This window comes from Salmo trutta, chromosome 32, assembly GCF_901001165.1.
Source record: "Salmo trutta chromosome 32, fSalTru1.1, whole genome shotgun sequence".
Lineage (NCBI taxonomy): Eukaryota > Metazoa > Chordata > Actinopteri > Salmoniformes > Salmonidae > Salmo > Salmo trutta.
Window position 1 is genome coordinate 36,928,918 of NC_042988.1, and position 15,603 is coordinate 36,944,520.

At 43.9% G+C, this 15,603-nt stretch overlaps 2 protein-coding genes across 2 annotated transcripts in view; both read right to left on the reverse strand.

Annotated features, from left to right (window-relative positions):
- Positions 1–308: 308 nt before the first annotated feature.
- LOC115171811 (myeloid-associated differentiation marker-like protein 2) lies at positions 309–5,113 on the reverse strand. The gene has a single exon (XM_029728961.1). It carries the CDS (start codon positions 3,774–3,776, stop codon positions 2,853–2,855), a length of 924 nt encoding a protein of 307 aa, XP_029584821.1. The 5' UTR covers positions 3,777–5,113; the 3' UTR covers positions 309–2,852.
- Positions 5,114–6,046: 933 nt separating this feature from the next.
- The window catches only part of LOC115171812 (palmitoleoyl-protein carboxylesterase notum1a), a 28,921-nt gene continuing 19,364 nt past the window's right edge, over positions 6,047–15,603 (reverse strand). The window contains exons 4-11 of the mRNA XM_029728962.1: positions 11,929–11,989; positions 11,757–11,815; positions 11,094–11,196; positions 10,553–10,744; positions 9,768–9,865; positions 9,468–9,615; positions 8,941–8,988; positions 6,047–8,575 (exon numbers count right to left, since the gene is read on the reverse strand). Coding sequence (XP_029584822.1) covers positions 8,269–8,575; positions 8,941–8,988; positions 9,468–9,615; positions 9,768–9,865; positions 10,553–10,744; positions 11,094–11,196; positions 11,757–11,815; positions 11,929–11,989 — 1,016 coding nt within the window. The 3' untranslated portion in view covers positions 6,047–8,268. The remainder of the gene's footprint in view (positions 8,576–8,940; positions 8,989–9,467; positions 9,616–9,767; positions 9,866–10,552; positions 10,745–11,093; positions 11,197–11,756; positions 11,816–11,928; positions 11,990–15,603) is intronic.

A 15,603-nucleotide genomic window follows, 5' to 3' on the forward strand; every position in this document is an offset into this window, starting at 1 on the left:
TTTGTTTTGGGTGTCAGTTGAGGACAGATTTGGACAGAACAGTTTGAACAGAGCCATCATGGTTTCTTGGCCCCCATTAATCCTAGTCCATTTTCATTTAAAGGGCATTTTAGTCCAGTAAAGCAGTCCATACATCACAGGCTATAATGCTATAAAAATGAAAGATCACAGATCCTCTGACGGCAGCATTTTGTGACAGAAACAAAACCTAATATATCTGATTGACTAGATGTATCAGTAATGTTTATGCCTATTACTAGCTAGTCTGCAGCCTACTGATCATGAAGGGAGAGAGATGAACAGGCGCACAGACTAAACAATTTGTTCATTTTAATGACATTTTGAATATTCACAAGTTTCAGAACTTTTCTATCGGTTTATATCATTGAGTACATTGCATGGTTTTCATTACAATACAGTGTTCAGGGATGTTTTGCAGTGCAGACATCACATATCAAAAAGTGGTAGCTGTACCTATGTAGTCAATTCCATAACCCCCCCTCACACACACACTCACTCACACTCATGCACACACACACTCACACATACTGTATATTACCAATGTTGTATTGACAGTTGATACACTGAACATTCAGCTCATAATGAATCTACACACTGACTGAACTTGGACTAAAACAAGAGGAGTTGAAGTTGAAACAAGCAGTTGGGTGTTAGTTTAAACACCAAAAGTACTCAGTGATGGAAAGCCAATTCAACACACTACACATTACATTTTGCATATATTATTGTCATTATTAGAAAAAACCTCTTAGTTAAGATAAATGTTTCTTGAAACACAATAAATAAAACAGACTATTTCAAGACATGAAAACAACCCAATGATGATTTACGACGTCCTTCAATACATAATGGGCGACATGTTCATAGTACAAAAGCAAAGTACAAAAATGACCATGAACCTCGTTATAATCTTGAAAATGTTCTTCAACAATGTGCATTATTAGTAGGCGATGTGCATACATTGTATCGATTGCTCGGTTTACTAAACCTTATAAATAATAGCTTCTTTATAATGCAGATTGTAGAGCAAAAGTTTCAGTTTAAATCACACTTCCAGATTATGAGGTTTACAGATTTATATTGCATTTAGCACATCGCTTTTGCACTACGGAAATGTCGCCCAACATGTTCAAAGCTCTGAATTAAACCAATGTACTGCACCATAAGACAGAGTGCCTACAACAGTACTGGCCCTTGTCTCAGGTTTCTCTTAGAGATTATAATACTGATACTACTGATAATAATGTTAAGACACAACACTGATGTTAAGACACAACACTGATGTTAACAACACTGATGTTAAGACACAACACTGATGTTAAGACACAACACTGATGTTAAGAAAGACATAACACTGATGTTAAGACACAACACTGATGTTAAGACACAACACTGATGTTAACAACACTGATGTTAAGACACAACACTGATGTTAAGACACAACACTGTTAAGACACAACACTGATGTTAAGAAAGACATAACACTGATGTTAACAACACTGATGTTAAGAAAGACACAACACTGATGTTAAGAAAGACATAACACTGATGTTAACAACACTAATGTTAAGAAAGACAACACTGATGTTAAGACACAACACTGATGTTAAGAGGGACAACACTGATGTTAACAACACTGATGTTAAAAAAGACACAACACATGTTAAGAAAGACACAATACTGATGTTAAGAAAGACACAACACTGATGTTAAGACATAACACTGATGTTAACAACACTGATGTTAAAAAAGACACAACACATGTTAAGAAAGACACAATACTGATGTTAAGAAAGACACAGCACTGATGTTAAGAAAGACACAGCACTGATGTTAAGAAAGACACAACACTGATGTTAAGAAAGACATAACCCTAATGTTAAGACAACACTGATGTTAAGAAAGACACAGCACTGATGTTAAGAAAGACACAACAAGGCACAAAGCCATAACATCATTGAGGCGATATGTAATCTGTAGTAGGCATGGGGCATTCAGAGGCACTAGAGTGGAGAGGCTGTGTGTCATTTCCAGTGTGGTCTCTGTCTGTCTCTGAGGGCCAGGGGTGCAACTCAAAAGTCTATAGCCTCTACTCCTCGTCTCCCTCTCCATGCCTCCTCATAACGTCAGAGCGAGGCAGAAGTCCATTCAAATATCGTATCTCCTCTTGTCTTCTCCAATGCTCTCCTCCCTTACCTCGTACGCCGTGTCCAATGACGAACCGAGGAAAACACTTTTGAGATTCACCCTAGGAGTGAGGAGGGTAGAGGGATCCCCAGAAGTGAGGAGGATAGAGGGGTCCCCAGGACTGAGGAGGGTAGAGGGATCCCCAGAAGTGAGGAGGATAGAGGGGTCCCCAGGACTGAGGAGGGTAGAGGGGTCCCCAGGACTGAGGAGGGGTCCTCAGGCATCAGAGTGGAGTGAGGAGGGTAGAGGGGTCCCCAGGAGTGAGGAGGGTAGAGGGGTCCCCAGGACTGAGGAGGGGTCCTCAGGCATCAGAGTGGAGTGAGGAGGGTAGAGGGGTCCCCAGGAGTGAGGAGGGTAGAGGGATCCCCAGAAGTGAGGAGGATAGAGGGGTCCCCAGGACTGAGGAGGGGTCCTCAGGCATCAGAGTGGAGTGAGGAGGGTAGAGGGGTCCCCAGGAGTGAGGAGGGTAAAGGGGTCCCCAGGAGTGAGGAGGGGTCCTCAGGCATCAGAGTGGAGTGAGGAGGGTGGAGGGGTCCTCAGGCAGCAGAGTGGAGTGAGGAGGGTGGAGGGGTCCTCAGGCAGCAGAGTAGAGCAAGGAAGGTGGGAAGGGTCCTCAAGCAGCAGAGTGGAGGGTGGAGGGGTTCTCAAGCAGCGGAGTGGGAGACAAAGCGGATCCTCTGGGAGTAGATTAGGTCGCTGAAGTACAGCACCATGTTGACATGGGTAAACACCGCCACCACCAGCTTGCTGTCCCAGGGACAGTTCTCCCAGGGACAGCCGTCGGGGCGACCCGGCGTGCCATACTTCCTGTCGAAGCTAAAGATGGGCCACACCAGGGCGGCGCTCAGGTACAGCAGCGTCGCCAGGAACGTGTAGATGATCACGAAGCGGTCGAAGGGGAAACGCAGGGGCAGAGCCGAGGCTTTTCCCGACACGGTCACAGCGATCACGACCACGGTGATGGAGAAGCACAGGCTGTAGACCACCACGCAGTAATGAGTGGGGATGTGGCGGTTGTACTCGCTGCCGTTGGCCAGGGCCCCGAATATAATGCAGGCCACGAAGGCCTGGACCACTTTGAGCAGGCCTGACATGGTGGCCATGTAGCCCACCACATGGCCGGGTTTGGCCCGGGTCAGGAACACCTCAGCCGCGTAGGCGAAGCAGCAGAAACTGGAGCACACGGTGACAGCGATGCGGTAGTTGCGCACCTCGCAGCCCCCGTCGGACTTGGAGCACTGAGAGCGCAGGAAGTAGACGGGGTAGACGACGGAGGCGGCGACATACATGAGTGTGGCGAGCATGGCGAACGCCACGGTGAGGTTGTCCCAGGAAATGGGCATGCAGCAGGGGAGGCGTGTCACATCCATGGTGAACACCAGCAGGGTCATGGCGAAGCAGAAGCACCACACAAACATGCAGTAGATACCATAGGCGTGGTTGTATCCGGCGCTGTGGGCCACCAGGGCTATGATGGTGCAGCCCAGGAGGAGCTGGAGCATACGGGCCGCTCCTAGAGGAGACAGCACCGCCGCCTTGTTCAGGTAGTGTCCGCCTTGGGGGTCCATGGTCACACCTCCTGTCCCCTAATTGCCAAAAGCTGTCTGGGTGTCTCTTCTTCCCAATGAGGACTCCAGGCAGCCTCCTTCCCTTCAGGTTAGGTGTCGTTGCTGTCTGGGTCTGGGTGTCACTTACACTCAACAATGCCCTCAGGCAGCCTCTTTCCTATGCCTCCAGTTGGCCTCCTTCCTATCCCTCCAGGCAGCCTCTTTCCTATCCCTCCAGTTGGCCTCCTTCCTATGCCTCCAGTTGGCCTCCTTCCTATGCCTCCAGTTGGCCTCCTTGCTGTCCCTCCAGTTGGCCTCCTTCCTATGCCTCCAGTTGGTCTCCTTCCTATGCCTCCAGGCAGCCTGCTTCCTATGCCTCCAGGCAGCCTGCTTCCTATGCCTCCAGGCAGCCTCCTTCCTATGCCTCCAGTTGGTCTCCTTCCTATGCCTCCAGGCAGCCTGCTTCCTATGCCTCCAGGCAGCCTCCTTCCTATGCCTCCAGACAGCCCCCCTCCCTCCCTTCAAGCTGGGTGTCCTTGGCCTGACTCTCCCCCTTTCTCTCTCTCTGTGTGGGGACCTCGCCCTTTGCCTGGCTCTTTTTATAGACAGGTCTAATTACAAATCTCTCTCTATGTTTCCCTGCATGCACCTTGTAATTACTGCAGTGTGTTGGAGATCAGGTTACAGTCGGCCACAATGGTGTTCAACTTACAACGCAGTCAGAGCCTTGAGCAGTGCTGATTTCATCTTCCCTGTCAACAGTTTAGCACTTTTGGATTCTCAAATAACATCAGATCTTGTAACTTCTTTGCTTCTCTAACGGTAATAATTTCACGTTGACCCAAGTGATCTGTCTAGTTTCTTACAGATGCTTGTATCAATAATCACATATTGAGATAAAGTCACAGATCGAGATTGCCGGTGGCCAGATATAACATTACCCTTGTGTTTTAACTGAGAAGTCCAACTCAGTCACAAAGGGTCTTGTCGTTCACTTCTCCTTCAGGTTATGGAAGAGCAACAAGTTCCTCGCTCCCAACACGTCACTCCAGAGATCCAGAGCCCAACAATCCATCAACAGGCTCTTCCAAACGCAGTACAGTTACATGGACATGGGGGGAGTGCTCCAATAATAAGCCACTATAGAACGGGGGGTTAGCTTGTTGTTCTGGTTGTAGTCCTGTGTCCCATGCAGGCAGCTGTACTAGGCTTGTCAAGGTCCAACACTGATCAGCTCTGTCCTTGTAATCCTTCCACTGCCAGGACCTAAGCTACCTGGAAAAGTCCTCCTCACTGTCTGATCTCTGTCTCGTGTCCCTCTTTCTCCCTCTCTTCTTCTCTGTCTCTCTCACACACTATTTCTCTCTCTCTCTCCCTCCCTCTCCTCTCTTTCTCTCTCTCCCACTGCCTCTCACCCTCTCTCTCCTGATGTGTTCTCTCTCTCTCAAATACACACACACACACACGCACACACACACTCTCTCTCTCCTATATGACAGTATGTGCCCCATAGGCTGCCAGGGAAAGTTATTTCAATGACTGCTCTGCCCAGCCCAGGGTTATGGGCCAGGCCGGGTCTATAAATAGGGGACTATATTCCACAGAGGAATGGGGTGGGAGCCCACATGTCCAGGTCCGCCCCCGTCAGGCACCAGCATGGGGAGTCGTGTTTCTGGGACAGAGGGAACTTACTTACAGTCAGACTCTCTCTCTTTCTCATTCTCTCTCTCTATCTCTTTCTATCATGCTCTGTCTCTCACCGGGAGACTGCCTGGCATTTATCCCCAACATAATGACAGGGGAAAGAGCCCTGTCATTATGCCAGCAGTTATATACAGGTCCTAGGGATGATCATACATGAGATACTAGTCGCTAGCAGTTTTGAGTTTTATGTGTGTAAAATGGAGGTTTTAACTAATTACCAGTTTGGGGAAACACTGAAGCAGGTTAATATTCAAAAGATTTTGAGTCGAGTTTTGAGTTTGAGTTTCATGTGACAATCAAGGTATAGTAACTAATTGAAATGAATTTGTAAATAAAATAAAAGCCTGCTAAGATGTTGAGTTTCTACATTTGAATAATTTATCAGACACTTAGCCAGAGCTATGTAGAAGTGCATTTAAAATAAGGTAGGTAGGGAAAATAAAACCTTCTTCAAAATAGACGCTATCTACACTATCAGTTTCTACCCTGATACATATGTGCGTGTACTGTGTGAGTCAAGGAGTCCACTATTGGTACTGTAGATTGAGGCAGAATGGCGAAGACATCAAAAAGACAACAAGAAAACGTTTCTTTTGAAATAATTGTATTGTGTCCTTTCTTTAAAGTCTGATACAAAGACATGCAATCAACACAAAGAGAAAAAAAACAGCAATATATTTACAATTTACAAAAAAAATCACTTCTCTGTGAATATAGCACTTATAAATATGATTTACATAACAAAATAAATATGTAAATTACCAATGTAGCTTGAGTTTTCTGTTAAAAAATATGTTACAGAACAAAATGACAATGAATAATACCTTTCCTTCTCTGGTGTCTGCTGAAAGAGGTCCTTTAAAACATAGTTTATACGACTTAACGTTGAGCATTACAGTACATACAACATTATCATTATATTAAAAAGGGATTTTCTAACAAAAATATAAAGAAAAGGAGTTACAATAGTGAACACTTAAAAATAACCTGTACAAACACTCAGACAAAAAGAATCCAGTATGTGATATTCTTCTCCATTTGAATGGAAATTGCATTGATTTTACAGTTTGATGTTCAACAAAGCCCATCTAACGTGTAGTTCACCGTCTGATGCAATGATATACTGTCTGCATGGAAACTGTCATGGCTGACTAAAAAGGAGGATAGTTGATGATTCTGTTGAGAGGTAAAGAGGACTACATGCATTGGCACTGTGGTATAGATGGACTATTTGTGGGCCTGTGTGAGTGACCTACAGAACCTGGATTCATGCAGTTTTTGTTTCATTTTCAGATACTTTGAGTGTTTGATTGAGCCTGCGTGGAGGAGTGCTAGTTGGGGAGGGTGAGTGGCTTGCATTTTTGGCACTATTCTATTGTTTCCATTGTGCCAGACATGCTAAATCAAGGCCCACCAGCACTGAGACCCATCTGAGCACCACAAATCAGGGAGAGCACCGTCGAACTCTAGACTGGCACGGTGTGGACATGAGATCCTTTACGGTCAATCATAGAAACAGAATTCCTCTAGAATTCTGTTTCTGTGTTCAATACCTTTAGGATCTGAACCATGTCTACCTGTGTTAAGGTAAGGACTGTAGTTACCTGTATAATGGACTCTTCTCTACCACAACCATCTGAATCATCATTTCTTTAGTTGGAAGCCCCATGAGAAACCTGTTTGAACTCATGATGTTCCTCCAATTGCCAATAGGTGGCACCCAATCACTAGCTTTGGTGGTTGTGTCAAAGTTCTCATTGGTCCTCATACAATTCCTGCGGTTTTCAAATGAACCTGAACGTGTACTGCTACAGATCATTATATAAAGGTTCATTCCGGTCTCGCAATGATCTATTCGTTCCATTTCTATCTGTAACATTCTGAACGTTTCACCTCACTGAATAATTCCATGTTATTGTTGCATCCCAAATGGCACCCTAGTGCCTGGTGGCACCCTAGTGCCTGGTCAAAAGTAGTGCACTATATAGGGAATAGGGTGGCATTTGGGAAGCAGTCACTGCCTCCTTAGAGAAGGACTACTTGTCCAGTGCTTTCCACACCGTTAATGTGTGTGCCTGTTCTTGACTTGAGGAGAAAATACTGTGGTAGAAGAGACCCACAGTTAGACTTAAACATTGTGTTTACTTCATATACTTTACATAGACTCCTTTAAAAAACTTCCTTAAGTCATTGCTGCCTTTTTTAAACAATGACACAATTAAAAACTATCAACACAGGATTAAAGTTAAGGTAAAGAAACAAAACGAACAGAGCAAATAGCAACTAAACAATGAGCATCCTTAAAACTGGATTACATTCGTCATTTTTCTTTTTCTTTTACAACCAAAAGATAATTTAAGGAGAGTAGCAGAGAGGTGTGCCTTGTCTGTGTGGCGTGTTTGCCCCAGTACTCCTAACAGTACTGGGTTGTGAGAGGCTCTGTCGGGTGGGTTGGGGGTGAGGGGTTAGGGGTCAGACTGTAGCCCTTAGGTGTGCCAGAGATTAGGGCTGAGGTGAATGGGATGGGGACAGGGAACATGGGGAGCAGAGCTGGAGGTATCAGATGTGGGGACCAGACTTGGTGTCGAATCCTACCTTGAGATCCACACAAAAGTCTGTTGCTTAAAAGGCTACTTCAAGTTGAACCCCCCCCCAAAAGTGAACTATCCCTTTAAATCAAACATTGATGTCAATGGGAGATTAAAACATGTATTTATACAAATGAATTTTTTCTGGGATCTCAAAGTCAGGATTTGGCCCCATAGCCCCCTGGTTTAGTCTACTGTACTAAGACTTTACTCCTGTCTCCTTAGCTCCCGCTGCTCAGCATCCCCAGTAGCTTGCTGGGGTCCATGCCCTGCTGCTGGGCCATCTTCTGCACATCAAAGCCCATGTGCATGAGGAACTGGATCACGTTCATCTCCTGGCCCGTGAACTGGTCCCGGATGGTGGGGCAGGTGGGGTTGCAGTGTGGCCAGGGGCAGCTGTCAATCAAATGGACGGGGCAGCCCTTGGGCGGGGCCTTGTTGTTCCGGCTGTTGTCTTGGAGACTGCGGTCCCAGCAGTGCAGGGCTCGGGGAAGGGAGGTGCCTTTGACCTGAACGTCGATCCAGTAACTGTAACAGACCAGCCACAAGAGGGCACTGTTAGATCACAGCGAGTCACAGAATAAACAGCTAGCTGACACATAATTATCTCTCTCCAATTAGAGTGGTGTTCAGTAGGGAAAAAGCAGGGAAAGGGGGAGGTACTATTTAGATTTGTCCAATAACAACACAGATTTCCATTTTTTGTTCCAAAATGTTTTTTTTGTATATGGTGTGCCCTACTGAACACGACCCAGGTTTGAAGAAGTGATAAGTGATAAATGTGTCCAATAACAACACACATTTCAGTTTCCTGTTGTAAAACCTTTATATATAATGTGCCCAACTGAACATGACCCAGGTGGAAGATGAAAGACAGAGAGATTGATACTTACTTCCTTGTGATGACTTCATGTGAGAGGCAAGCTGGAGCAAACATGGCCCTGAAAATGTATGCAAATACATGAGACTTGTTGAACACAGTTGGCAGCATAACCTTGACACACTGTCTGTCTGTCAATCTTTACAATTCATTTAAGTTTGCTGTTAGAGTTACTGTAAGTTTGCTGTAAGAGTTCATGTAGGTTTGCTGTATGAGTTACTGTAAGTTTGCTGTATGAGTTACTGTAAGTTTGCTGTATGAGCAACTGTAAGTCTGCTGTAAGAGTTCATGCAGGTTTGCTGTATGAGTTACTGTAAGTTTGCTGTAAGAGTTCATGTAGGTTTGCTGTATGAGTTACTGTAAGTTTGCTGTATGAGTTACTGTAAGTTTGCTGTATGAGTTACTGTAAGTTTGCTGTATGAGTTACTGTAAGTTTGCTGTAAGAGTTCATGCAGGTTTGCTGTATGAGTTACTGTGAGTTTGCTGTAAGAGTAACTCTACATTTTCTGTAAGAGTTACTGTAAGTTTGCGGGTGCTTACGGGACATCTTTGAGCGTGTTCCTCAGCTCGATGCCTAGGTTCTGGATGTACCGCCACTGCCCCTCCTGGACAGGCTGACCAGTCAGATGGATGTTGTCGACGGTCAGCTGGGCCTCGTCAAACAACCACTGGACCACGAACACTGGGCCTGCGTGGAGGGAGGTTGTAATGTATGCACAAGTGAACACACACACAAACGCATGCACAGGCTGTCCATAATGAACTCACGGACACACAGAGACATACACAGATATCTGTGCAAATTCACAAATGAATTCCTTAACCTTTGCTAGCACTCACTCTTTATGGTGGGGAACACTCTGTAGCCAAAGAAACAGTTCCACTCCTCCCCCAGGTGGGCCTGTCTACACCTCTCTGGCACCACGCTGCCCCAGTACCTGGTGACAAGAGGTCAAAGGTCAACATCTTACAGTGTCAGTTCGTATAGGACCTGAAGAATAGACTACTAAGGCTGCGTTTACACAAGAAGCCCGATCAGATCAAATCCCTAAGGCTGCGTTTACACAAACATCCCAATCAGATCAGATATCTAAGGCTGCTTTTACACAAGCGTCCCGATCAGATCAGATCTCTAAGGCTGTGTTTACACAAGCATCCCAATCAGATCAGATCGCTAAGGCTGCGTTTATACAAGCATCCCGATCAGATCTCTAAGGCTGTGTTTACACAAGCATCCCAATCAGATCAGATCTCTAAGGCTGCGTTTACACAAGCATCCCAATCAGATCAGATCTTTGCCAATTATTGGGCTGTCTGTGTAAACGCAGCCTAAGGTGAGGGGGTTCAATATTTTCAATCCATTTAACAATGAAGCGACACAGTACAGTACAACTAGGGCCTATAGCCTATCCTAGTCGGGCCACTGGGCCATGAGAAACACTCTGGCCCTAACCACTCAGAAAGCAGCTCAGAATAGGAGTGCTGATCTAGGATCAGTCCCCCCTGTCCATATGATCTTCTTGAATATGATCTAAAAGTCGGAAAACTGATCCTATATCAGCACAATTTGAGATTGTGAATATGTTCCCAGAGGCTGCAGCTATAGTGGTGGAGTGCTCTCTTACTTGATGCCTCTCTTGATGGCCTCCATGGGGGCACAGCTGATGGTGTCGTGACAGTCAGTAGATCGGTACTGCTTGTTGTCCAGGAACCAGCCAGAGTCAGCCAGACCTCTCACCTGGATCCCAGGGTGCCCCAGCCCCTCCAGCAGCTCAGCCACAGGGTCCACGTTCAGCAGGACCCCCGTCCCCCCCGCACTGTGGGGTAGAGAAGAGATACACAGATAGATAACACACACACACACACACACACACACACACACACACACACACACACACACACAGAGGCATGGATACACACACCCAGACAGGCATGGATACACACACCCACACAGGCATAGATACACACACACACACACACAGGCATGGATACACACACACACAGGCATCGACACACACACACACAGGCATCGACACACACACACACAGGCATCGACACACACACACACACAGGTAAAAACAGACACACACACTCACTTACTCTAATCTTATATTTACATTACGTTAACACACAGACACACCCACACCAACATGTGGCCCCACCCACCTGCTGCCAGCCAGTAGTAGAACCTTGGCGTTGTCAAGCCCCTTGGTCAGCAGATCCTTCACCACCTCCTGAATGATCAGAGACCCCATGAAGGCGTAGCCACCTGCACACAGACGGCACGCAGACAGACAGACAGTCAGTCACCAACACAATACATTCAGTGAAAGAGTGACCAACACAATGCACACAACATGCCTACCTATCCTATGTCTATCATGGATGACTCAATGAAATAACCAATTTCCCTCTAGGAAAATATGTTTTAAGTTAATTGATTGATTGAATGATTGATTGATTGATTAATTTCTTGGTTGGTTGGCTGATTGGTTGCTTGTTTTATTGGTTGCTTGGTTGATTGATTTGTTGGTTGATTGATTGATTGATTGGTTGATTGATTAGTTGATTGGGTGATTGATTGGTTGGGTGATTGTTTGATTGATTGGTTGATTGATGTATTGGCTGATTGGTTGATTTATTGGTTGGGTGATTGGTTGGGTGATTGGTTGGGTGATTGATGTATTGGCTGATTGATTGATTTATTGGTTGGGTGATTGGTTGATTGATGTATTGGCTGATTGGTTGATTTATTGTTTGGGTGATTGGTTGATTGACCTCATTAGAAAATGCAAACACACATTAGTATGGCCAATAGTGATGTCTTACTGTGGTCCGTCTTGGCTGAGGCACCACTCCACACATCACTAGAGCAGTAGGGGATGAACCTGGAGAGGAAACACAACATCAATGTCAGGTCTTCTTACACCTTTATAAAGATCAACTGGACACACACACACACACACAAACACACACACACACACCAAATCCTGGAACTTACACCATGTTGGCGTTCCACCAGTGAGGGTTTTCCTCTGGGAGTGGAGACAGGATCCCTGTGCCTAAAGAGAGGAACGACACGGCAATAGAGAACATATTACATTAACCATCATGCCACTCCCAGAAACATCACCATCTTCCTCATAATCACTGCATGAATGATGGTCCTGACAACACATTGAGAGAGAGAGGCACTTCCCCTTTCACAGGAGCAGGCGGCAGATAGCTCTGTACAGTAGTACGTTATGACTGTCTCAATAACACTGGTCAAGACTACATAGATGACTGTCTCAATAACACTGGTCATTACTACATAGATGACTGTCTCAATAACACTGGTCATTACTACATAGATGACTGTCTCAATAACACTGGTCATTACTACATAGATGACTGTCTCAATAACACTGGTCATTAACACATAGATGACTGTCTTAATAACACTGGTCATTAACACATAGATGACTGTCTTAATAACACTGGTCATTAACACATAGATGACAGTCTCAATAACACTGGTCAAGACTACATAGATGACAGTCTCAATAACACTGGTCATTAACACATAGATGACTGTCTCAATAACACTGGTCAAGACTACATAGATGACTGTCTCAATAACACTGGTCAAGACTACATAGATGACTGTCTCAATAACACTGGTCATTACTACATAGATGACTGTCTCAGTAACACTGGTCAAGACTATATAGATGACTGTCTCAATAACACTGGTCATTACTACATAGATGACTGTCTCAATAACACTGGTCATTACTACATAGATGACTGTCTCAATAACACTGGTCATTACTACATAGATGACTGTCTCAATAACACTGGTCATTACTACATAGATGACTGTCTCAATAACACTGGTCATTACTATATAGATGACTGTCTCAGTAACACTGGTCAAGACTATATAGATGACTGTCTCAATAACACTGGCCATTACTACATAGATGACTGTCTCAATAACACTGGTCATTACTACATAGATGACTGTCTCAATAACACTGGTCATTACTACATAGATGACTGTCTCAATAACACTGGTCATTACTACATAGATGACTGTCTCAATAACACTGGTCATTACTACATAGATGAATGTCTCAATAACACTGGTCATTACTACATAGATGACTGTCTCAATAACACTGGTCAAGACTACATAGATGACTGTCTCAATAACACTGGTCAAGACTACATAGATGACTGTCTCAATAACACTGGTCATTAACACATAGATGACTGTCTCAATAACACTGGTCAAGACTACATAGATGACTGTCTCAATAACACTGGTCAAGACTACATAGATGACTGTCTCAATAACACTGGTCAAGACTACATAGATGACTGTCTCAATAACACTGGTCAAGACTACATAGATGACTGTCTCAATAACACTGGTCATTACTACATAGATGACTGTCTCAGTAACACTGGTCATTACTATATAGATGACTGTCTCAGTAACACTGGTCATTACTACATAGATGACTGTCTCAAAAACACTGGTCATTACTACATAGATGACTGTCTCAATAACACTGGTCATTACTACATAGATGACTGTCTCAATAACACTGGTCATTACTACATAGATGACTGTCTCAATAACACTGGTCAAGACTACATAGATGACTGTCTCAATAACACTGGTCATTACTACATAGATGACTGTCTCAATAACACTGGTCAAGACTACATAGATGACTGTCTCAATAACACTGGTCAAGACTACATAGATGACTGTCTCAATAACACTGGTCGTTACTACATAGATGACTGTCTCAATAACACTGGTCAAGACTACATAGATGACTGTCTCAATAACACTGGTCAAGACTACATAGATGACTGTCTCAATAACACTGGTCATTACTACATAGATGACTGTCTCAATAACACTGGTCAAGACTACATAGATGACTGTCTCAATAACACTGGTCATTACTACATAGATGACTGTCTCAATAACACTGGTCATTACTACATAGATGACTGTCTCAATAACACTGGTCATTACTACATAGATGACTGTCTCAATAACACTGGTCATTACTACATAGATGACTGTCTCAATAACACTGGTTATTACCACAGATAGCTATATCTCCATTATGACTGGGTGTAAATCTCAATAACACTGGTTATTACCACAGATAGCTATATCTCCATTATGACTGGGTGTAAATCTCAATAACACTGGTTATTCCCACAGATAAATATATTCCTGTGCTTTTTATAACTGACATCCAACAGTTTGTCAGTTTGTTTATTGTGTGAATATGGGCCCTGGTCTGTATTTTGTTCATAGTGTGAATATGGGCCCTGGTCTGTACTTTGTTTATTGTGTGAATATGGGCCCTGGTCTGTACTTTGTTTATTGTGTGAATATGCGCCCTGGTCTGTACTTTGTTCATTGTGTGAATATGGGCCCTGGTCTATACTTTGTTCATTGTGTGAATATGGGCCCTGGTCTGTACTTTGTTCATTGTGTGAATATGGGCCCTGGTCTGTACTTTGTTCATTGTGTGAATATGGGCCCTGGTCTGTACTTTGTTCATTGTGTGAATACGGGCCCTGGTCTGTACTTTGTTCATTGTGTGAATACGTGCCCTGGTCTGTACTTTGTTCATTGTGTGAATACGGGCCCTGGTCTGTACTTTGTTCATTGTGTGAATATGGGCCCTGGTCTGTACTTTGTTCATTGTGTGAATATGGGCCCTGGTCTGTACTTTGTTCATTGTGTGAATATGGGCCCTGGTCTGTGCTTTGTTCATTGTGTGAATATGGGCCCTGGTCTGTACTTTGTTCATTGTGTGAATATGGGCCCTGGTCTGTACTTTGTTCATTGTGTGAATATGGGCCCTGGTCTGTACTTTGTTCACTGTGTGAATATGGGCCCTGGTCTGTACTTTGTTCATTGTGTGAATATGGGCCCTGGTCTGTACTTTGTTCACTGTGTGGGTGCAGAGCCAGAACAGACAGCACTACAGCCCACAGCCATTTTCTGTCTATAACATGTGGTGGGGCTCAGTTGGTAGGAGCACAGCACTAGCAACAGAAGAGTGTATGCACTTACCATACAGTAGGTTGCTTTAGATAAGTGTCTGATATTTTCTGTAACATTCAGTTGACAGTAAGGTACTGCTTCCCAGACACAGATTAGGCCTAGTCCCAGACTAAAAATCATTTTCAAAGGAGAATTAACGATACGTAATAACATAAAGACAACATTAACCATACGTAATAACATAAAGACAACATTAACCATACGTAATAACATAAAGACAACATTAACCATACGTAGTAACATAAAGACAACATTAACCATACGTAATAACATAAAGACAACATTAACCATACGTAATAACATAAAGACAACATTAACGTTACGTAATAACATAAAGACAACATTAACGTTACGTAATAACATAAAGACAACATTAACGTTACGTAATAACATAAAGACAACATTAACGTTACGTAATAACATAAAGACAACATTAACCATACGTAATAACATATAGACAACATTAACCATACGTAATAACATAAAGACAACATTAACCATACGTAATAACATAAAGACAACATTAACCATACGTAATAACATAAAGACAACATTAACCATACGTAATAACATATAGACAACATTAAC